At 45.7% G+C, this 23,423-nt stretch overlaps 1 protein-coding gene across 2 annotated transcripts in view; it reads right to left on the bottom strand.

The window, feature by feature from the left end:
• Positions 1–22,141, bottom strand: part of GLB1L2 (galactosidase beta 1 like 2) — a 51,640-nt gene extending 29,499 nt beyond the window's left edge. Inside the window, exons 1-6 of one of the 2 annotated variants that reach the window (XM_074936795.1) lie at positions 22,013–22,141; positions 10,184–10,381; positions 8,741–8,809; positions 7,049–7,144; positions 3,742–3,850; positions 3,170–3,262 (exon numbers count right to left, since the gene is read on the bottom strand). In XM_074936795.1, the coding sequence (XP_074792896.1) occupies positions 3,170–3,262; positions 3,742–3,850; positions 7,049–7,144; positions 8,741–8,809; positions 10,184–10,381; positions 22,013–22,104 (657 nt within the window). In that variant the 5' untranslated portion in view covers positions 22,105–22,141. The remainder of the gene's footprint in view (positions 1–3,169; positions 3,263–3,741; positions 3,851–7,048; positions 7,145–8,740; positions 8,810–10,183; positions 10,382–22,012) is intronic. The other variant, XM_074936796.1, reaches the window with a different exon arrangement.
• Positions 22,142–23,423: the final 1,282 nt, after the last annotated feature.

Raw genomic sequence — 23,423 nt, 5'->3', positions numbered from 1 at the left:
GGAGGGAGGAGGATAGGGGACAGACCTCTTGGCCGGATGCTTGCAAACTATTTTTTGTCCATCCACTGAAAGAAATGGAAGAAGTTTCATCTGGGGTCACAGCTGTGGACTTCACAATAAACCACTGTGCTACTTTCTGGCCAAAATGGGCTATGTAAATATCAAACCACATCTTATTCCTGTTTTCATTGAAGTTAGTGGCAAAATCCCCATTCGTTTCAATGGAAGCAGGCTCCTTCCTTTGACGTGCTGTCACACTTTACTACAAGAAGAGAAGTGGTTGAAGTATATATATTTTGAAGCTATCACAGCCTCCTATTCTGCCTCCCTTCATTTTTGTCCCAGTGAGATTCTTTATTTGACTGGATTGGCCCTCCCAAATTTCAGGATTACGTATCCCTGTTGGGCAATATTTTGAACATATCTGGTAATTCCGCTGCTTCCAACCGCAAGGGGAATATAGGGGAAGGAGGCAAAGAAGAACAGTCTGCCTTCCTACCACTTAATATAGAAGACCAGGGTGGGTTAACAGAATCACGAAGTAATGGACACATCTCTCATTCATTTCTGGGCAAAAGGTCATAGGTAACTATGCCAAGAGAATCCCTGAATGGTAAGCTCTGAATGATGACTTCTCTTAGTTCTCCATTCTACTTTTACCGCGTAGTAGAACGGGGATAAATACATCTCAGTCTGAACCAGTTACCTGCAAGGATTCATTAGCTAATGTCGGTAAAGCACTTACATGACGAACATTTACATATTGCACAAAGGAAAGTTACATTAAATCAATATTATGACTGAGAACTTAAAGAGACATTTCAGAGATACATTGGCCTGGTTCCAGTTTCTCTGCCAATCTCTGTTCATCATTATATTGATTCGCGATCACGGTTATATCTTAACAGACACTTGTAGTGGGGCAGAATTCAGTTACTGTGGGAATTTTGGGATTTCTCTCACTTGCACTTATTTAATATTCCTAGAGTGCTCCATTAATGTTAGCTTTGTATTTATTTATTTTACTTGGAAGTAAGTAAAAAAACAGTGAGTCGCTGCACATTGAAATGCATTACAGGATTTCAGGGTACAACAGGAAAACCAGAATTAGAAACAGAGTCAAAGGCAGGCACAGGTGTGTGTATTCAGATAATCACAGCAGCAGTATGCTCATGTACCTTGAGGAAGGTGGTTGCTGATACAGGCAGTCATGACAAGGACACAGAAGGGTAAAGGCAGCACCTGACAGGGTGTGATGGGGAGTGGGACCTTAAGGGGCTTTTTTGTTTTTGTTTTGTTTTTTAATTTAAATGTGAATTTTAGGATGATTGCACCATGTTAACAACAAACACAAGTCAGTCTACAGTCACAGATGGGCAAAGGGAGGTGAAATAACCAGCCCATCATACTCAAAACCCAGGGGCCAAGCCAGGAACAGAACCCAGGAGTCTCTCTGCACCAACACTATACCACACTCTCATCCAAAGCCAAGAGCAGAACCGGGAGTCCTGATTTCCTAGTCCCTCCTCTCTAACCACTAGACAACACAGCCTCAGACAGGAGGTATCACACACAATATCAGACCAGAAGGAAATAGCCTTGCAAAATTCTATTCACCCACTCGTCTGGGGCATGTAATTTGTTTTGACAGGTGAGTGAAATATCACTAGCTCTTTCATCGTCATCATTGTCATGGTAAAAGTGAGCAAGCGGGCTGGTAAATTGTAAAGTCTGATCTCAGAGCAATGCAATAGTGCCATCTCCATGCCAGAGTGGTACAGGACCCAAACAGCCATTTACTTACATGCTCATCACTTGATATAAGAAGTGGGAGTGTGAACTCGACAGACTTTTTTAAATGGCTCTCACAATCTTTGTTCAGGCTAGAAATCAACCTTATAACCTGTTAACCGGGACATGTCACATTTAACCCTCCAGGGAGGTGAAGATTGAGTTAGCGCAGGAGGGGAATCATTCAAAAAGGATTAGGAACCTTGCCACGTGACTCCTTCAGTTGAATACTTGCAGGCTAGTTGTGAGGAGTAAGATGACCTGAGCCAGAACTAATCCAGTTAACTCTCCAACTGGCTTCTAGCACAAGGGGGCTGAAATACCTGCAAAGTTAAAGCAGGAGCTGTCAATGCCACGGCAGAAAAGCAGGGGACACACTGAGTTTATGGTGAAAACCTGGGCCCGTAAACACAATACTCTAGGGAGTGGGGTCTTAGGGGGCAAAAAGAGGACTGTGCCACCTGTTTGAAGCCAAGGAATGTGTGAGAGGAGGTCAGTCTTCGTTCACCCAACCCAAGATCTTAATAGTTACTCTGAATCTTAAACATTTGCAGCACAAGCATTTGAAAACAGAACACCTCCCCCATAACACACACACAGCAGGATGCTGAGCAAATAACTTCCCTCTCAAACATAACAGGATCTTTAGATTCTCACGGAAAGATGACCCTCTGAGCTATAAAGTGGCCCCAGTTAATTGTTTGCACTGGCATGGGTATTGTGCCAGCAGCAGGTAAGCAAGTCAGCATGGCTCATATCCGATTCACCAGGATAACAGAGTCTCCTCGAGTCCACATCAGCTCTTTGCGCCCAGCTCAGAAGCCCAGACTGGGTCACGGTCTCTGCTTGATGAGGATGAGGGAGGCCTTAGTCAAATTAGCCTGCCTGGCCAATATTGAACTCCAGATTACAGAGGTTTATGAGGCGGCTTGTTTCTAGCTCACAGAAACCTCCCTCCCAGGGAAGGCATTGGATCAGGCATGCCTCAGAACGACCACAAAACTGCTTCTGATCTGGAGAATAGGAATGAGCACAGCCAGGGGACAGCCTTGCCCAGGGCCAGGTGGGTATCCTTGTGTTTCTGGGAAGAGCTCATGGAGTGCAACAGTCAGCATACACGGGCTCTTGTCTGCAGTGAAGGGGTTAAACAGGACCTCTTTCCCCACTCCCAACCCCCATCGACATACAGGGTGGATCACTTCACCTGCTACAGGGGCATGGGTATTGGAGGTTAGCTGGATCAGACACTGACCCTGCTGATGTTCTCCAGGTGTGGTCAGGTGTCAGCAGAGGTCTGTAGGAGTGCAGGAAAGGAGGAAGCTAAAGAGCAGGCTCAGGAGGTGCCTGCCACAGGGAAGAGTGGGAGTGCCAACGTTACCATTTTAATGTAGGTCAGGTACTGAGGGTCTTTGGCGTAGGAACCGTATTCATTCTCCACCTGCACCGCGATGATGGGGCCCCCTTTCTTGTACTGTAGGGAGAGAGGGGGGAAGCTGATCACCAGGTTCAGGGTTTCTAACCCAGCTGAAACTGGGGTTATACCGGCCCTGGGCTCAAGAAACGAATGCCTATGAGGAGGAGAGGGGAAATCACACTTCAACAGTTAAGGTGGAAAAGCCTGTGCCTTCCAAGCTAGGAAAAACCTGCACTGTCACTGCTGTGGGGAGAAGGAGGGTGGGGAGGAAGAGAGTAATCTAATGGGAGCTTCATCCTTCTGCACACCTTCTTCCTCCATAGAACTCAGTAGAAGATGAGCTAGGATTGCCCCCCAAGTGCCCATTTAAAAGCAACTCACTAGATCTGTGAGACTACCATGGCCAGCTGCAGTCTAGGCTGGTTCATAAGGTGGAGTAAGCACGTTTGCCAGTTATCCTGTTGCCGCTGGATGAGTGGACTCTAATGCTTACAGCAGCCAAGTCCTGGAAAGAGACGGTGAGGCATCTTACTTGCCTGAAGAGGGACCACTCTGGCCATCAAGTGATCAAAATAGGCATCCACGGCCTCCGTGAAGCCCTTGTAGGTTGTTCTCAGTTGCATGTCAGGATCTTGGAGTAGCCAGCTAGGAGAGAATAGAAGGAGATTCCTAGAATAACCAGAAACTGTTCAGCAGAAGCAGCAGCAGAGAAAATAGACTGGGGACCCACTTCTGCTCCAGCCCGCATGCATTACTGCCAGTCGCTTAAACATCACAGAGTTCAGGCAGAAAGAATTGCCATTTTTAGGTCACCTGGCTCAGCAACAGCTCCATCCTGCAAGGTGATGAGGGCTTCTTGAGAGGTGTTGAGCTCCCAGGGAGCTAGATGGGAGTTGAAGGTACTCTACATCTCTCAGAAAGCACATGGTAGTATCAGACTCTAAGCTAGATATACTCAGGACATAATCATGGACTGTACTTTTACCCTGTGCCTTCACACACACATGTACACAGACATTAGTGATTTTATCCTGGATTCACATTAACTGTAGCCAAAGTGCAGTTCGAGCAACTCATTAAATGACACATAGTAAAGTTTGCTTTATTCTCTCTTTAACCTACTCCCAGATCAAAACACACACAGTTTCCAAGTCAAAAGGGCTTTTTCCTAGCAATAGTTCTGCAAAAGCATTTGGGATCTCAATGTGAAGCTGGATTATCTCTATTTCAAACATCAGTCCCAATAATAAAGATCCTGCACCTGAAGTTTAGACATTAGTGTGGATAATAAAAGAGGCAGAAGAGAAGCCAGTTTGCTCTCCCTGTGCTCTCTGCAGCGCTAACAGGAAAATGCTTGTTTGTGCCATCAGTTCAGCAGCAATGACTCAAAGACATAGAAGGAGCAGATGTACTGAATAATGACAGTCTCTTTACATGTATATAGCATCTTTTATGACAGAAGGGGCATGAGAGTTAAAATCCCTTCACCCATGACTGCAGGGTGGAGGAGACACGGGAGGTGAACACAGCAGCTATTTAGCAGCAGAGAGCAACGTTACACAGACATTTATGCCACGAATGGCAAAGGAATCCCATGGGGCATTTGAGCATGTTCCATGTAAGAAAGGAACACTTTTACAGAATCACTTTCCTGAAAATAATCCCATTAAGTACATTTACAATGCAAACCTCCACTTACATTTGTTAACGAGTCCAAATCAAGATTCTGGATTCTAACCACACGTCACCCCCTCTGTCATCCCAGTACTTTGGAATATGAACTTGGGAGACTCAGTCCCATTCCAATTCACATTCATGATACCTCATGGGCTAAGCCTTATATCTCAGAAGATAAAGAGGTCCTTTGTTTTGGAGCTGGATCATTCTTGAGCCATTAGTGGTGGAAAAAAATATGCTCTTGACAAAAGGAGGTGGCGGCGAATTGTGAGAGCAGCCTATGACCTCCATAGTCTATAGTGACAGGGAGGAAGAGGAGTATTCCTGAGTTTTCTGCATTCTTACAACCAATGCTCCTTCATAAAAATACATCCTAAACCAAGCTTCCAACACCTCCAAATCACCACCCCAACACACAACATCCTTTCAGATGATCTGTCCCTTCACTTCTAGTGCAGGTTTACGGGATGTAATTGGTTTGTTTGGGATAACAAAGGAACAATCAACGTGTATCCAAGTGCAGTATACTGCAGAGCTATTACAATCTAATCTCAGTAACTCTGCTCATTGCCTGTCCCTACAGGAGAAAGCCTGGGCTAATGGTAAGAGCAAGGATCCGAGAGTCAAAACTACTGGGTTCTACATCCCACTCTGCAACTGTATGGCTCTGGCTAAGTCACAACCATGCTTTGCCTCAGTTTCCTGAACTGTAAAATGGGGATACTATTACTTTATCAGGCAAAAGGGGCTCTATGAGTGCAAAATATGTTACAACAGTGACCTGGGATCAGCTAATAATGCAGTCATTTTCAACTAATATTATTTCCAACCAAGGCTTCCTGTTATCACAAGCAGCTATGCCATCATGAGTGATGGTGAAAGGATGGGACAAGAGAGAATCTCTAAGACCTTCATAATCTCAAAACTCTACTTTAATTTTGATTCCCAGGTGGCAGCACATCCTGCTACCACCTGGGCCCCCAGGCTTGCACAAAACAGTTTGTTGCATGTTGTGGAGAAGTGTCTATGCAAAAGCCTCACATCCCTGCAGGAGGATACCCCAGGGGCCTTAATCAAACTCACTCTCCTGATAAGATTACTCTAATTGCATTAAATAGCCAAAACACTCTGAACTCATTTTGTCTGAGAGCAAGGAGAGCGTGAGTTGCAGCAAAAGTGAGACAGAGAGACAGTGGGGAGAGATCATCCCAAAATTTCATCTGAGCCAAGCTCCTCCACTGAGGTTAAAGCTCTGGTGAGCAAGACAAGGAAAGATAAACAAGTGGGACTGAATGCTGGCAGCTGTCCCATTGGGATCTGGTAACCAGGAGAGATTCTCAGTGCTTACGGGTTAGATTTGACTCTCAGGGGCTCTTACCATTACCAAGCTGCTGTAAACACGAGATTCCACTTATGCAGTGGCAGCGGGATAACTGGTAAATGTGCTGACTCCAGCCTTATAAACCAGCCTGAGCTGCCGCTGGCCATGACAGCCTCACAGATCTAGTGAGTTGCTTGTAAGTGGAGGTTTTGTGGGGGGGTGAAAAGGTACTCAGGAGATCAGAGCTTTAAAAGAAGTTCTAATAGAGGGATGAGGGAATCATGGGACATTATTGCTCCCATCCACATCGTATGTGTGTCCCTATAGGGCTATTAAAATGAGCCCTGGGGTGAATGAATCCTTGTATCAAGTTGCAAATATCATTATCTGTATTTTGTAGATGGTGAAACTGAAGCATAAGGAAGGTAAATCTAAGTCACACAGTGAGTCAGTGATAGAACATGGATCTCCTAATGCCAATTCTCTGCTCTAACCATTACACACCACAGCCTTAAAAAAACACCAAAAAACTGTTCACAGCAGAACTCTAATCTCAGGTCTACTGTTTGCAATGCTCTGAAAGGACCAATGACTGAGTGGGAATATTTCTGCTATGAGAAATGACCATCTCCTCGAAATACACAGGCTGTAACATTTAATCATTTCCTAACATTATTTCTGAATCTCTGCAGGAGGCCGGGCTGCATGACCCAGAGAGCTTGTGTGTTCCTATGGTCTTACAAACGCAAAATAGACACAGTCTGTCTCAAGTTAAGGGCTGAATGCCTGAGCATTTGAGTCAGACAAAGAACCCAAATCCATGTGACTACCATGCATACTCTTACCTGGGAAGACCACCAAGTTCCCATTCAGAGCAGATATAGGGTCCCGGACGCAGAATCACCCACAGTCCAACTTCAGCTGCCAAGGTAAGGAAGGCCCTAGGAGATCCAGACAACATTAATTATTGTCTCGCTAAAAAACCACCTGGTTTCTGTGCATTCCTAATGCACCCATGACAATGTTGTCTAGGCAGCAAAGTCAAAGAAAATAGTTTGACGTAGCAACAATAGGAGGTGAATCCAAATCAGTGGCTTTCAAAGACCTCAAAAATTAGAGGGGTAGTGGGCACAGAGGCTTAATGCAGTCACATGATCAATAGCAATACCATTATTCCATTTAACTGGCACTGCCCACCACCTGACTCCACACAACAGAGTGGTTCTGACCTAACCATGAAGGCAGGCTGCCCAAAGAGCGAACTGAGCGGCCTCTACCCAGAGGAGAGAGACTATTCATCACTGGACAAATGGCACCAAGCACAATCACCACTCTCCCCCGACTTTCCACTCAAGGACAAGTCAATGGGGGTGATGCCAAGAGTCAAGGGATGACCCTCACTGTTGCTGAGGACGGAAGGGGAAGGGCAAGAGTAAGACGCATATGGGGGGAGGGGACCTTTTGGAAGGAGAACAGAGATGTATAATGGGCCTGTTACATATTAACAAGCATGCAAATAAACCCCCAACACAAACGCAGACTAACTACAAACTTTTTGTGGATGTTTTGCATAGCTGCTCCAACCTAGAAGTGTCTAGTAAGATACTATTACTTGGCACTTCTCTTCCGTTCCTATTTTACAGATGAGAAAGATAAGGCACAAAACAGACTGAGTGCTTTGCTCAAGGTCACACAGAGTCAGTGGCAGAATCAAGCCAGTTCTCCCAACTCCCAGTCACCTGTTCTAAACCACTAGGCTACACTGACGGGGTTACCCAAGAGGATATCTGGGTAGGGAACAGCTCCATGCTCAACAAAACAGTCGCTAAACATGGTTGCTGTGAGCAGGGTCTCAATAGAGTTTGCCTCAATGATATGGTCAGGGAATCTGTCAGAACCCTGTTATAGATGTTATCTAGAGCAAACCTTAGAACAAACCCTGCATCCTTCTCCATGCTTGAGAAGCAAACCAGCCTTGAAACTTGCTGAAATCAACTGCGAAAGGAGTTCCTGACCCTATCCTTGAAACCAAAACCAAGGACTGTGTCAAACCACAGTCTTCTAGCATAGTCTTCATTGGAGGCCTAGGAAGGAGGCACTAAACAAACCAGGACTGCCTGATGTGGTGGTTATTTGGTGAGGAGAGGGAAGGGGATAACGATCTGAACATTTTTCTACATGTCCCTATAAGACCATCTATGCAGCACACACTTACTATGGAAACACTTCTCTAGCAGTCAACTTTATCCTTCCTTAACAGAAACTGCATCCTAAAAAGTTATTACTCAGGGAGAGGCAGCGAACCTACAACTGGACAGGATCAGGGATGTATTTTTATTCTAAGTACAATCACATTCAAATCCAACAAGCCACCTGGGGTGCAAACAAAAATGCAAACACACAAAGCTAATTGTTCTTACTCTTGTCTCCCACATCCCCCTGCCCTGCCCCGCCCCCTACACTCTAACCAGTGATAGCAGTAGACTAAAAAAAAAAAAAAAAAACAAACCCTCCCCACAACTTATTGCACCACGTACTCTAGATCCAGGTTTCCGCTGAAATCAAACTTCCCACTCGCTGCTTCGTGAAGGTTCCACGGCACATACCTGAAAACACAGAGAGTCGGAGCGAGGGACTGGGAATTCACACACTGAACAGTGAGGCTAGGACTGTGGGCCCTTTTCCCCTTCCTCAATACACTGCCCTCTTGTGCACACCCACTTCTAGCCAGGAACAGAGTCAGGCAAGCTTACAACTATTTTTGCACCTGTGTAAAGGGGTATATGTTGATGTTACTTCACTCTGAGGAGCCAGCAGTTAGAGTAGGGTGGGGCTGTCTTTATACCCCACTTCTTACACTCTCCTGTTAGATGCTTTTCTTCCTACATTTCTTTCTTCCAGCCCTTTAGTATGTGACTTACACCAGCTCAGACGCCCTTAGGCTCACTGGATCAAGTTCAGAGGATCAGTAAGGAGGGAGGCCAGAGTGGGAGTCTAAGTAATGAAGTGAAAAGGAGTCTAAGTTGCTGTGACTTTCACACTGAAGGGACAGGTTTAGATTCACCTTGGAATTTAGTCTTTGGTGTCCAGATCTCTCTTCATTGGCAAGGCTGAAGCATGTTTCCAAACCATTATCATGTTAACTAGCAACTGCAGAGCCTGGACCTGCCTTGCCACTGTGTCAGTGCTGAGTGACCAGACACATCAGACTCCCTCAGACATACCTGGAAAGCCAGAACTAACCATGCAGGTTTTTGACGTATATTGTAAATCTTAGAGAAGGTCAGAGTCAGATTTACGGACTGGCAGAACTGAAGGTGGTTAACAGAGTAGAGGTCACAAGTCAAGCAGGCCCTTGTTTGCTCCTTGTGGACAGAACACAAAGGGCACACTGCACAATACCCCCCAGACTCCCAAAGACAACAGCTCAGTCTGTCTGCTCCCTGCAGGACTGAGGGTATCAGTTTAAGAGCAAGATTAAACAGGCCCAAATCCAGCATCGGCTCAAGACCCCACATGATATTGGTCGAGAGCAGTAGTTCTCAAACATGTGCTTACTGGTTCTCCATGGACAGCTCTTGCATCATTTAAGTACTAGCTCTTCTGGTTTCCAGATGCTCCTACAGACATCCAAGCCTGGAGCCTGCAGAAGCAGCTAACAACAAGGAAGAGACATCTGGTTGGTAGGGGCTGCTGCTGCACAGCAGAAAGATTGGAACAAACAGGAGGTGCCCTTGGGACTCAGAGCCACCAGCAGGACTGGATCTGGTAGCCATCAGTTGGAGAACGTTCAGGGGAGCAAGGAATTAGCTAGCTGGATAGCATATTCAGGGGAAGGCCGATAACCTGCTGGCAGGAAAACGTGTGCAGGGCAGCAGGGAAAGAAACCAACCTTTTAGGACTTGCTCTAGTCAATGGCAAAATCCCCACTTATTTAAATAGCCACTCTGCAGGACCCAGTTAGCGAAGGTAGCACTTACGTGGTGAGGGTGTTCAAGCCACATGTCTTCATCTTAACCATGCGATCTCTCCAGTATTCCTTGGGGACTCGGAAATAGTGCATGGAGCCCCCGAAGATGCGGAAGGGCATGCCTTCAAGGCGGAACTCAGAATCCTCCGCCTGCAGGCCCAGTGTTCTGCCCCACAGCTGCAGGGGGACCAGACTGCTCCAGTTAAACCTAGAATAGGAAGGAAAGCACGTCAACACCTGAACTCCAGCAGAGGATCTCCCAGGCGATGCAGCTCATTTCACCCCACCTAGCAGGGTCGACTCAGTCCTTAATCCTTCCAAAGTAAATTGTGCGCCATGCAGTCGTTTGCATGTGCGTGTTTCATATGAGCCCTTAAAAACCTCTTTGTCCTCTGTGGACATACAAAGAGCCCAGAACCTCTTTGTGTAAGAGTCTGGGATTTCCCCTGGAGTCCTGGGTTAAGATTTCCCTTCTTGTATTAGCATTTTATGTGCAGGTTGATTTATTGCGCTCCATTCCAGAGGTGGCTGCATTTCAACCATGCTGTGTGTGTGTATAATGTGCAGAGTGCTTTGAGGTCATTTGGGATAGAAGCCATGATGCAAACCTAAGTTATTATTAGCTCTGAAAAGAACTGAGCTGTCTAAGCATACTTAGAAGAATTAGCATCCCCTGATGCTGTGTATTTCAAGTCATGGAAGAGTGGCTGGGTCCCTTCCCTACTCACTTTGGTCAGAAAAGACGGGAGAGGAAAGATGGGAGCATTTCCGAGGTTTTTTTAAAAAAGTCAATACATCACTAGCATAATTCCACTAAAGGGATAAATTGAGCCCATAATCCCTATAAACTCACTCCAACATGATCACTGCTCTCATTTCCCCCTCATCCCAATCCTCTCAATGTCTACCACAATGCTGTCTATCAAGCCACCTCCAATGCCTGAGTGTCTCCCACTAGCAGTCCTTCAAGTTCTTCTTGTTCCAGGAAACCTCCTTTGCTCTCTGTAAATTATTTTAATAGGTCCAATCACTTTACAAAAATAAATCTGTCACTTTACACTAGTTCTTCTCTGATATTATCCTAGGTGCAGAAATACCTCTGAATCGAATGCTTAAGAGTTAAAGGCAGTTTCCACCTGGCTAACATGATGCAAGAACAGGTCATCACAGCGTATAGGGCAGCACTGAAGCAGGGAGCCTTTCCTTTTCAAATCGTGATTTTCCAACAATGTATCAGTGGGCAATTGGACTTTGTGAGCTCCATTTTCCCCAGATATGGGCACTTTAATAGGTTATCCACATTTGGACGCATACTGGCATCTAGATGCCAAAAAGAAGCATTTATTTGCCTAGACACTTGCTTAATCTTCCAAAGATAAGGAGATACTGAGACAGATGAGCTTGTGCCCTGTTCTTCTACCTCAGGCAGCTTCAAGTCAGGAAAATCTCACTCATTTTTCTGCATTAATATCTAAAAAACCTGACATTTCAGCAGGTGGCCAAGAAGACTCAGACAATGATGTTCTTCCCTGTTCTAATCCTGCCATACATCATCAGAAACACCCAATGCAGAAAACAGAAGACATCACATTCACAAGCCTTTTAAATAAATTATCTGCTTAGATGGTCACAATTATATCTGACTTCCCTTCAAGTTGATTCGTTCATAGAAGCAGCCATATCGTACTTATAAGCATGGCCTTCTAATCTACCAGGCCTCAAACCAGTAACCCTCAAGCAAGACCAGACACCACCCAGAAGTGCTTCTCCAACCTCAGCCACTTCTTCTAGGAGTCCCAGTGCAATTGCCTACTGCAGGATTCAAATGAGTAGTTCTCAAAGGTCACTATAAAGAATTTATATCCATTGACTTTCTAATGAGAGGTGGGCATGTTGCCTTTTTCAGCCCACTCAAATTCCATAACTTCAAACCCAGCCCAGAAGCACAATGGCAGTTTGTTCCTGTGAAACAAGGTCACAGTCAGATGCAAGACATGCTCCCATTCTGAGCTGAGTAAGAACCCACGCATTAGAAAGAAAGGTCACATTTAGAGGTGGTACTAGCTAAGCCTCTAGTAGTCTTCTACGGGTAAGAGTCAAGTTTTAACTAGAGGATGCTGGCAGAAGGTAAAGAGGACATTTCAGAACACATGGCTTACATGGGATTGCACACAGGGGATCTGCAGTGATTAGTTCTCCTGGAACACAAGACAAGGCCACTACAAGGGAGCTAAATCTAAGACTTCCAATGCATTGCAAGGGCTGGCTGGCAAGCACAGACAGTACCTCTGTAGCACAGCATTCTCACAGGCCTCTGGAACAAACAGCAAGCCTGCGTAATACCTGGAAAAGGAAGCCTGAATTAGACACTGCTGTCTTTAGCTATTGAACACCAAGTGGATTTATTGTTGAATCATTAAAAAAAAAAAGTAATAAAACTGAACAACAGAGAATGCGACAGGCCATGGGTCAGAAACCACTGTTATCCATAGAATCTGTACGTTTGTGCAACAATAATGGATCTACACTCTAGTAAAGGAACAATAGCCCATATAACAGTAAAAGAGGAGCAAGCGTGAAGTGTCTGAGATGGCCACATCAAAAGACAGCCCACATGCAGGCAAACAGGATCAGAGATACAGATCCAATCCATATATGCAAGTGAACAGAGCCAGAGACCAAAGTGTGAAGAATTAATCACCTTCACATCTCCTGTTCACTGAAGATCTAAAGCTGGACCAGTATGCCAAAAGGATCAGACAGCTCAGTAGTCATACCCAGCATTCCCCAGATTTGCTTCTGTTCCACAATGCAACTGTATATGAAAGAAATCATTTTCAAAGGGAGGTAGACTGGGTTCATCCTCAAGGCTGATAAACTGGCAGCTTGAGAAAGGATTTCACTAGCATTGGCTGCACTCAGGACTTAGGCTCATGTTTCTCAGAGTAGCCATTGACTTGCGGGTGCCTAACATGAGACATCTTTGGCCTGAATTTCAGAAACAGTGGCCACCCATCACTCCATTTTAAAAGCAATGGAGGCTGTAGGCACTCAGCGCCTCTGAAAGTCAGGGCCTAAAGTGTCACAAGCTTGGCATTCAAAATCAGTGACCTCTCTTGAAAATGTAGATCTAGATAACTACAATACTGCTCTTGTGGCTTTCCTATAACCCTTGTTACTGCAGTATCTATGTATCTTCCTACAGTGCCAGCCATCCAAATGCTTTGTAACCATACAAAGCCACTGTGTTTGGCAGACTTGCCTAAATAAATAAATAAATAAATAAAATAAAGAGAGCCATTCACAATGATCTGTAAAACAAAACACATTTCCAGGGTTCAGCTCACTGGGAAGCGATTCTAGGTAGAATCATTTCTCTCCACGCAGCTACATTAATTTGGGCTCTCCTTTCCCATGCAGAAAAGTGACCACTCCCCTCCCTAAAAATGTGAATTGTCAAAGAACTTATTTCCATATTCAAAGAAAACTAACAAAGATGATCAGGGGAATGGAAAACCCATCTTATGAGAGGAGACTAAAAGAGCTTGGCTTGTTTAGCCTAACCAAAAGAAGGCTGACAGGTGATATGATTGCTCTTCACAAATATATCCGGTGTGTAAACACTGGGGATGGAGAAGAGCTATTTAAGTTAAAGGAGAAAGTTGACACCAGAAGAATGAGTAAAATCTGCCTGTGAATACATGGAAAAGAATGTGAACCAGTCACTCCCGGATCTGCACAAGCCGGCAACTGACAAGAATGACCCTCATTTGTGTGACTTCATTGAAACCCACTACCTGGATGAGCAGGCGAAGGCCATCAAAGAACTGGGTGAGCATGTGACCAACCTGCGCAAGATGGGGGCACCCAAATATGGGATGGCAGAGTACCTCTTTGACAAACACACCCTGGGGGACAGTGACAGTGAGAACTAAAGCCTCAGCATAGGCCACCGATGGGTTTCAGTAGGTCTCCTAGCTTGCTGCCCAGCAGTGCATGCATCTACTGTTGGATAATGTCATTCTGTACCAAAAAATTACACCTTTGTTTCTTTGTGTTTGTAATACCTTACATCCAATAAAGTGACTTGTTTCAAAAAAAAAAAAACCAAAAACAAAACATGTAGGTTGGAAATTAGAAGAAGTTTTCTAACCACCAGAGGAATAAGGTTCTAGAACAGCCTCCCAAAAGTAGTGCCTGCAAAAAACCTGATTAGTTTTAAGATAGAAGTAAGTTTATGAGTGGTATGGTATGATGTGGTTTACTGTGACAGCAGGAATTTGGGTTCAGTGGCCCAAGGGCTCTCTTCCGGTCCTCTCTTATGTCCTGCATCTCATGCTTTAGTTCTTCAGCTGGACACCTGCAAGGGTCAGGAACAGTGCTTGATTTGTGCCAGGGCTTGCCAGCGCTGAGCCACAGCACCTCTAGGCTTGGCAGTTCATAGCGCCGACACTTCTGGGCTTGCCATGTCAGTTATGAAAGTAAAAAAAATTGCTTAATCCCTGACACCTCTTTCCTTACAAATTAAGCACTGGTCACGAAGGAAATTTTTCCTCACTGACATATTCTGGGTCTTTTTTTTTTTTTTTTAAATCCTTCTTCTGAAACATCAGACATGGCTACAGGTGGAGATCGGACACCAGGAAGGGTGGCCTGTACACTGAGGTAGTACAGGGAATTCTCTCTCTTATGCTTGGCTGGTGGGTTTTGCTCACATTCTCAGGGCCAAAAAATAATTTTCCCCCAGATTGGCAGAGGCGATGGGAGGGGTTTTGTTTTGTGCCTCCCCCATTCCTCCCCACACACACCCATTTTCCTCTGCAGCATAGGGTGTGGTTTGCTTGCCAGGTTCATCTGGGTCTCTCAGAATTGCAGGTGCTTTGGACACTCGTGAACCCCAGTCCCTCATATTCTCTACCTGTGGCACAGAACAGTTTAGTTTCCAGAGTGCTGTAATACTTTGGTCTAATCCAGGTTACTGGGCTCAATGCAGGAGTAGCTGGGTCGTGATGTGCAGAGGTCAAATCAGATGATCTGGTGGTTCCTTCTGGCCTTAATGTCTATAACTAACTTATCTGTATGTAGCCAATTGGATGGTGGTGTTCCCAAAAAATCAAAATAGATGCATAATAAAAGGCTCCAGATCTGTCTGCAGAACAGGACACTGGCTGCTTGAATGACAGTTTTGTTAGGAATTAACGCAACCTCTTGTAGCTTTCAATTTTTTTAAAAAAAGTGAACACTGAAATAGCAACATCCAATTCTACAGCTTGGTGGTAGTGGTTGGGGAGAAGCTTAGAAGGGGCCTGGGGCACAAAGTTCTGGTCCTCAGCTAGTATTCTGATACATTAGGATAAGAAATTTGGGTTTGGACTCCATTTCTGGGCTAGATTTGCTCCTGGCTTACACCTGCATACATCAGCATGCAGGACCCTCCCATGGCGATGGGAAGCACAAAGTAGACCAGAATAAAGGAAGCCAGCCCGGCCAGAGCAGCCAGATAAGCTCATCCACTGGCCATACTCTGCCAACTAGGTTTCTGTTGAGCACCTACCCTGACTTAAAGCTATCCCCTCCAGTGCATCTCCCCAAGAAGGGTTGGTGGAAACCCCCTCTGCCCCACAGGAGGCCTCACATGCAGAAGTAGGTGCAATGATTTCCTATGGGACAGATACACCTGGAGATAGCAGCCTTTGAAATCCACACCCAACCCTAAGCACGCAGGGTGTATTTCAGTCCTACAGAACAAGCTTCTATATGATTCTGTGGAGCCTGCCACATCCTGTTACCTTCAGCTGAAATTCCATAGCTTTCCTTTGGCGGTTGATGAGAGATCTCTCTAGTTTTAAAGGTTGGTTTCTTTCCTCTGCTGAGCTGAAAGCTCTGGCTTCTCCTTGGAAACTTTCTTTTCCTTCTCCCCTCAGATCACTCTCCTGCTCCTGTCTCCCTTTAACCACTTCCTCTCTGCTGTGCTGGGATCAGCTTCTTGGCTAGGCTTCACCCCACACCCCCTCTCCAAAACAGTTAAGTGGCTTATGAATATTGCAGCAGACTGCACTGGAGGTTAAGACAAATTAATCTGTAGCTAGTCTCTCCTTAGTCAAGTTTACAAGCATTGAAGCTACGATTTTCACCTTTCTGCACCTTTGGATGGAAGTATTCATAGCCCTTCCTTTCTGGGATCACTTGCAGGCCATGTAGGAGAATTCCAGTAGCTTGAAAAGTGTCAAGTGAATTCACTGGTCACAGCTCTTTTAGCAACCAGAACAAAAAATAAACAGTTGTTTTAAAGCAAGGGCAACAATCAGAGATAAGCCTGCACTCTGAAGACTGGGAAACCAGATCCAGGTTCCTCAGAATTTAGATCTGAGGATGAGAGACTGGCTTGGGCAAAATGAGGTTTAAGGTGAAATTCAAACAACTACAGGGGACAGGGAGGTGATTGTACAATAGAACCTCGGAGTTACAAACACCAAAATTACAAACTCACCAGTCAACCACACACCTCAGTTGGAACCAGAAGTACACAATCAGGCAGCAGCAGAGACAACAACAACAAAAGCAAATACAGTACAAAACTGTGTTAAATGTAAACTACTCAAAAAATAAAGGAAAAGCAGCATTTTTCAAAGCTGTATTGAGTCAATGTTCAGTTGTAAACTTTTGAAAGAACACCCATCACCAATTCTGTGGCCTTGAAAAAAATGCAGGAAAATAGCTGTTTTATTCAAATTCATTCAAAATTTTATACCAAATTCATTCCAAATTGAGAAATAGTTTGGGACCTGAAAAAGCAGGAAAGCTTGTTTTTCTTTTCCACGTTATGAACAAACAGGAAAATGAAGGTGAAGACAACTGAGTTAGCTGCAGAAGCCAATATTTTAAGTTGACCTGGCTGGCATTGTCGCTTTAATTTTTGTTTTGTTTTTTAAAAATATTTCATTTAACTATTTTAGTTAAAAACAATTTTAATAAAAACAAACCTGATTTTAAAAAACTTGAATGTTTAACTAAATTCAAAAATTCATATGCTTGTTTTGTTAAAATATTATAGGTTTGCTGTTGAAGAAAAAAACCCAGAATACACATTGTTGTTGTTTTAGTTAAATAAAACAATTTAAATGTCTGTCTGGTGATGTTATCCTCCAAATACAGCATGACAAGAAAATCCTCCAAATATTAATGATTAACCTACTGAATTGGAGATCGTTCACCTCCCAATGACTTCATAAATATCTGCTTCAATTACCTTTGGTAAATGAAATAACCCAACAATCATTCATTTTCTGATACAGCTGTAAAACTAATCTGAAAAGTTTTCAAAATAAATCACTTAAAAAATGTATAGTGTGTACCTTCTTAAAATGAAACCGACATCTATTGCTGTGTTGTGAAGAATACGTATTAAGGTTATAACAACCAACAAGAATGCACTTTTATGTAGAAATCCATGATTAAATCGAGTCTTCCTGACTAGAGATTTAAATCATGATTTAAATCAAATCCACCCTGCCCATAACGTTTGTTATGAGTTACGAACATTTCAGAGTTATGAACAACCTCCATTCCCAAGTTGTTCATAACTCTGAGGCTCTACTGTAGTTGGTTTATGTTAAGAATTGTCAAAAACAAATCCAGAACAGCCAAAAACTGGCTAAATGTCCCCATTGTGCCTCAATTAAGGGCATGAAATATAGCTCAGGTTTCAGTCTACTGCATTATTGTGATCCCAGTCCAGCTCTCTACCTCCCGGCAAGAACAGGGAAATCAAGATCTGATATTTCTAATATGAAAAAAACAAAGTAGTGTGGGGGGCTGTAGTTGAGGCTATTTGCACAAGGCAGCACTGAAGGGCACACTTTGGGGGGGGGGATTTTTGGGTTCAACTTTAAACCCTGCTCATTCCTGCTACAGAGGACTCCACAAAATCCAAGTTCTATTCATTCTGGGCTTCCCCCCATAGAGGATGGTCAAAGCTAGCAACCACAACTTCAACGTGCTGCTTATCATCTCTCGTTGTGACAGAGATCTTGCCCCACTGGGAAGAGTTCTATTTTCTGATCCAGCATCTCAAGTTTTATAACAGCTTATTTTCAACTGAATAGTGGAGGGACAATCATGAAACACACTGGACTCCTAAGACACATTCAAAAAAACAAAACAAAACAACACTGCTCAAGGAAGAGACCTGTATGCTTTCACCAGGTATTACAGTTCATGAGGTTTCTGCTCAGAATACAAACCACGGCATAAAAACAGGAGTGGCTACGGAACAATCCTGCTCCCAATGAAGTGAATGGAAGATAAAGGTTCTCACCAGCTTTGAAAATCAGGCCACATTCAATTTAACTCCTAATATGGATTTAGAAGCACAAAATGGGCTTTGAAAAATCTGGCCATTAAAAACCTGAAATGTTTATATGTTCTAAGCTCATCCTCCTAAGCCTGAGTACATTCACCAGTGCTTTGTACAGCCTACGTTCTAATAACCTCAGTGAAGAGCCTCCCACGAATTTCTCTTGGGACACTATTTCACAGTGATGTTGTAGCTCTCAATGAAATACAAAATCCACTCACCCAGTACAGGGCTTTAATATCAGAAAAGACATGATCTGAAACACAGTGTCGAATTAATCTGTAGTGTAACTTCTTTGGCTTTAGTGGGAGTGACATAAGGGATAAAGTTTGGCCCATGACAGACGAGTGGGGGGAAGAAAGGACCTAATACTTGGCTAAATGGAAAGTTAGATAAAGCCCAACTCTTATTCATGCTGAGCAGTATGTTACTCCACCTGTAATTCCATTGGTCTCAAGGTACTACTCAAAGCAGGGTTGGTATAATCAGTCCCAGAATAAGCAGGATATGCCCAAAATCACAAATAACAAGACAGAGCCCTGATATGAAAAAGCAAGAGATACCCCTGGCAGTTTCAAAGATGTGTTAGGTCCAGGACAGAGAGTGATTGATTCGTAAATGCATGTCATCCATCAAAGAGCTTCAGCGATTTTAGTAAACCCTCCAAGAGCCAAGGTCGATGGGGATAACATTAGCTTAACGCAGAAACTGATTTATAGTACTGGCAACTGGTCTTTCCTTATCCATTACTTTTTATGATAGACAAGGAATTGCTATATATTACGTGTAACATTTATTTAAAGCTTTTAAATCATTTCTATCTGGTTGGGGCATTACTCTCTCATGCTTCCCGCACCAGATGAATGCTCAGTGTCAGTGATGGATTCCGAGTGGTGCTGTTTCTCTCTATGCATTCTGATAAAAGAAGATGTTGCTTCAGTTTTATCAGATCTGAACTCTTATGAATCAAGAGAAGATTTTTTTTTAAAGCAGTCAGGAGGGAGCATGAAGTTTGGAAATGTTTCCACATTAAAGGAATCCTATTCTTCATCTGAATGCAATCGTTCACTAAGGTTAATGGGAGTCATGTTAACACAGAGGAGAGGTAGACCTTTAAGCAGAAACTTTACTCAACAATGATAACAGAAGACGATTGCCTTTTAAGTGCGGTGCTGCATTACACCTGCAAGCCTACCCAGTGACAAGCAGCAACTGGCATACCCGGAGTATTAGTGCTAATTAGAGGAGGCTGGAATGACAGTCCTAGAATCATCTATTCATTCAACAGACAGGTACAAAACCAGCACTGATAGGGCAAGCTGCCCCACTAACATAAATACACTCTGAATGAACAGACCACTTGTAGGGGGAAAAGAGGAGTTCTGCCCAAATGGTCCCATTCAGTCCTTGGTCGCTTTGTTGAGACTGGAGGGCAAGGAATTGTAGGGTAATTAGTATCAACTGCAACAATGTTCTGAGATAGGGACATTTGTGCAGTGAAAAATTAACTGAGACCAGTCAAACTCACTGCACACAGGCAGACAGTGGTAACTTTCAGGCTCTGCTAACCCAAACCAGGTGAAAAGGTCCAAGAGTTCCAGTCCCTCCCAACTGCACAGCACCCTATAACCTCCCATCTTGAAATATTCAGATGTGTCTTTCTGTAACTTAATTATCAGTACTTCACTTGAATTCATTGCTACATCTAATGTACAGCTTTGTGCCTCCGTTCACACGGATATGAATCATTTAAAACTGAATAGGAGTACTTGTGGCACCTTAGAGACTAACCAATTTATTTGAGCATGAGCTTTCGTGAGCTACAGCTCACTTCATCGCTTCCGATGAAGTGAGCTGTAGCTCACGAAAGCTCATACTCAAATAAATTGGTTAGTCTCTAAGGTGCCACAAGTCCTCCTTTTCTTTTTGCAAATACAGACTAACACGGCTGTTACTCTGAAACCTTAAAACTGAATGCTGCTGCTGAGCTATAGTCATCGTGAATGGGTTAAGGATTAAATGGACATGTGAAGTCAGTTTTGGCTCCAAATTGAGAATATTTAAACAGCTACACAGTGCAAAATATTTGTTATTAAACTTTCCATTGAAAGTTTACTTTTGGAGGAATAGCATCCCCCCTACAGTGTTTGAAACCTAAGGACAGGTGCAGCTGGTTAGAGGGAGACATGAAATGGAACCAACTAAACGCATAGGTTACAACTGGCCAGTCTACTTTCACTGCCCAAGCTTAGAGAAATGCAGTAAATGAACAGGTTCAAGGCTGACATACCTACAGATTTAATGATTTCCAATGCTATTAGTAACCCAGCTAAAGAAGCCTATTACATGAATTTAACCTGACAGCATTCCTTTCAGTATTCCTTAACAGGATCCCTTAGGGACAAACCAGTACAGATCAATTTCATTTAAAGTGCAATGAATCTTGACCCAATACAGTAAGCTAAAAGGAGTCATAAAACAAACGACCTCAGGGCCCTATTGCTCAGCAGAGAAGGACTATCCTGATAAGGCTAAGAACAGCTGTTTAAATCCTTCCCAGAAGAGAATAAACCCAGCAGCAAGCGAACCTGAAGGAGCAGAAACAGCATAGTTGACAAAGAGTAGCAGGAAGAAAAGAAGCGGACCAACAGTGATGAGACGCACGCAAAACAACAATCCTGATTCTCTTCACTGGCAAACTCACATTAGATCAATGCATCAGCATGCCTTGGTTATCAAGCAGAGGGGCATGTTTAAAGGCTGCACAGAAACACAGTGGGAATCCCAAGAAGATACTTGAAAAACAATCTCTCTCTTCTGGCTGAAAACTTTTTTTAGGAGCAACAATTCCAGGCAGGGAGCAGGGGGAGTGCATTTTTGTCTGTTGCATCTGTTCTGTGGATCCCCCAGCACTTTGTATAGTCAGTTTCGCTCTCCCCATGCAGTCAGCCAGACAGTTCCCCATATTGTTCCAGGGGTCTTTCAGGGGGAAGAGAACAACTTAGACGTCGAAGAATGCGGTGGGGGGAAAGGGGGCGGGGGCAGGCCCTAGAGCCGCTTCCAAGACAAGCGCAAGCAGACTGTGACTTGACTGGGAACCCCTGCGGGTCTGCACAGGGGGAGGGTCCCAGGGGATAGGGCCCTGCGGGCGGGCTGAGGGCAGGCAGGTGCCCTGGGGTGTGGACCCCAGGGGCAGGGCAGGCTGAGAGGAACAGGGGAGTCAGGACCCTGCAGGGAGAGAGTCGTGGGGGTGCCCCGTGAGAGAGGAGTCACGGGGAGAGGGTGTCCCCTGGGGGCCGGGCCGGAGAAAAAGGAGTCCCGGGGGGAGGGGCAGGGTCGGAGGGGGCGTGTCCCCGGGGGGGGGACCAGGCCGAGGGGGAGGGGCCCCCGGGGGGGCCGGGCTGGAGGAGAAGTCCCGGGGGGAGAGGGTCGGAAGGGGCGTGTCCCGTAGGGAAGGGAGGGAGGGGCCCCGGCCGGTCTCACCTGCGGAGCAGCAGCCCCCCGAGCAGCAGCAGCAGCAGCAGGAGCAATAACGCGCCCAGCCGGCGCCGCCTCCGCCCGCAGCAGCCCGCCATGGCGGCCGCAGGGTCTCCGCAGCCAGCCCCGGGCCCGCGCGCCGCCGCCGCCGCTCCTAGGGTCTCTGGGGCGCGCGGCGCCTCGGCCCCCAGCCCGGCTCCGCCCACTCGGGCCCCGTCGCCTCCGCCCGCGCCCTCGCGGCGCCCCCATTGGCCGCGGCCTGCCGCCCACCCGGCGGGCTCACCTCTGGATTGGGTAGGAGGGGCCGAGGCCAAGCCCGCTCCTGATTGGCCACAGCTGCGCCGCTGCCCGGCTCCCCTCCCGCCGCAGGTGCTCGCGGCGCACGTGCCTGCTGCACGGGAGGGGGAGCGGAGCAAAGGCTGGAGCCAGCCCCTTCCCCTGGGTTGGTGGGGGACGCAGAGCCCCAGTCCCGGGCCCGGGGGAGGCACCGGGACAGCAGCCCGGGAGCCTCGGGGGGCAAAGACCCACTTATTGAGCAATCATGAGTCAAGCCCCAGGAAAGCCCTTGGCCCCCGGATGCTTGAGGGGGGACAAGCTCCTCTCCTCGCCCCACATGGGGGGGGGGTGTTCAGCAAAAGCTCCAAGTATCTGCTAAAAACCTCACGCCCAACCCCTGCATCCAGGGACATCCTTAGATTATAGGGGGCCCTATGCAGTAGAATTAAACTGGTGCCCCTATGCCCGACTTGGGGCACAGCCAGCACCCCTCACCCACAGAACCCCAGAAGAACCCCCCCCCCCCCTTGCTGACATACACGGAGCTTTGTATGCAGCAGACACAGTGGCAGCTGGGGGGGGCGGGGGGCAGGGAAGAGGCAGCAAAGGATACCAAGACCCCCAGCCCGCATCATGGCAGTAGAGAGTCACAGTTCCACGGAGACCAGCCCCCCATGCCCTCTCCCTCACGCAGAATGGACTGTGCTGGTACATTCGGCTGTGGGAATACAGCCCTTGCATAATGCGACTACAGCATATGCTGGGTGTGCGGGAGCTGACCTGCTCTTACCTGCTGTCCCCGTGGTGCCCCAAATTTTTAGGTGCCCTACCCAACCACATATGCTGCATATGCCTAAAAACAGCCTTGCTTTCATGTTTGCAAACACACCTACTCTGCAGCTGTAGGGATTCACAGCATTGTAAAGAGCACCCAGCAACAGGCCCATTCCTCCGCCTTAACACACGCAGGTGTATAGGCATCTCATTTAAATTTTCCCCTGTATGCAGTTAAATTAGTCACTGGTTAGCAGCTCTGCAAACCAAAGCTCTTGGTTTCTCTCCCAGCACAGTCAACCACGGTATAGTCTTTTTTCACACTGGTGGGGGTGGGCAGTGTCTCCCACCCTGGCCCTCAAGAGCA

The sequence above is a fragment of the Natator depressus genome, chromosome 22, assembly GCF_965152275.1.
Source record: "Natator depressus isolate rNatDep1 chromosome 22, rNatDep2.hap1, whole genome shotgun sequence".
Lineage (NCBI taxonomy): Eukaryota > Metazoa > Chordata > Testudines > Cheloniidae > Natator > Natator depressus.
This window is presented reverse-complemented; position numbering and strand designations above follow the sequence as displayed.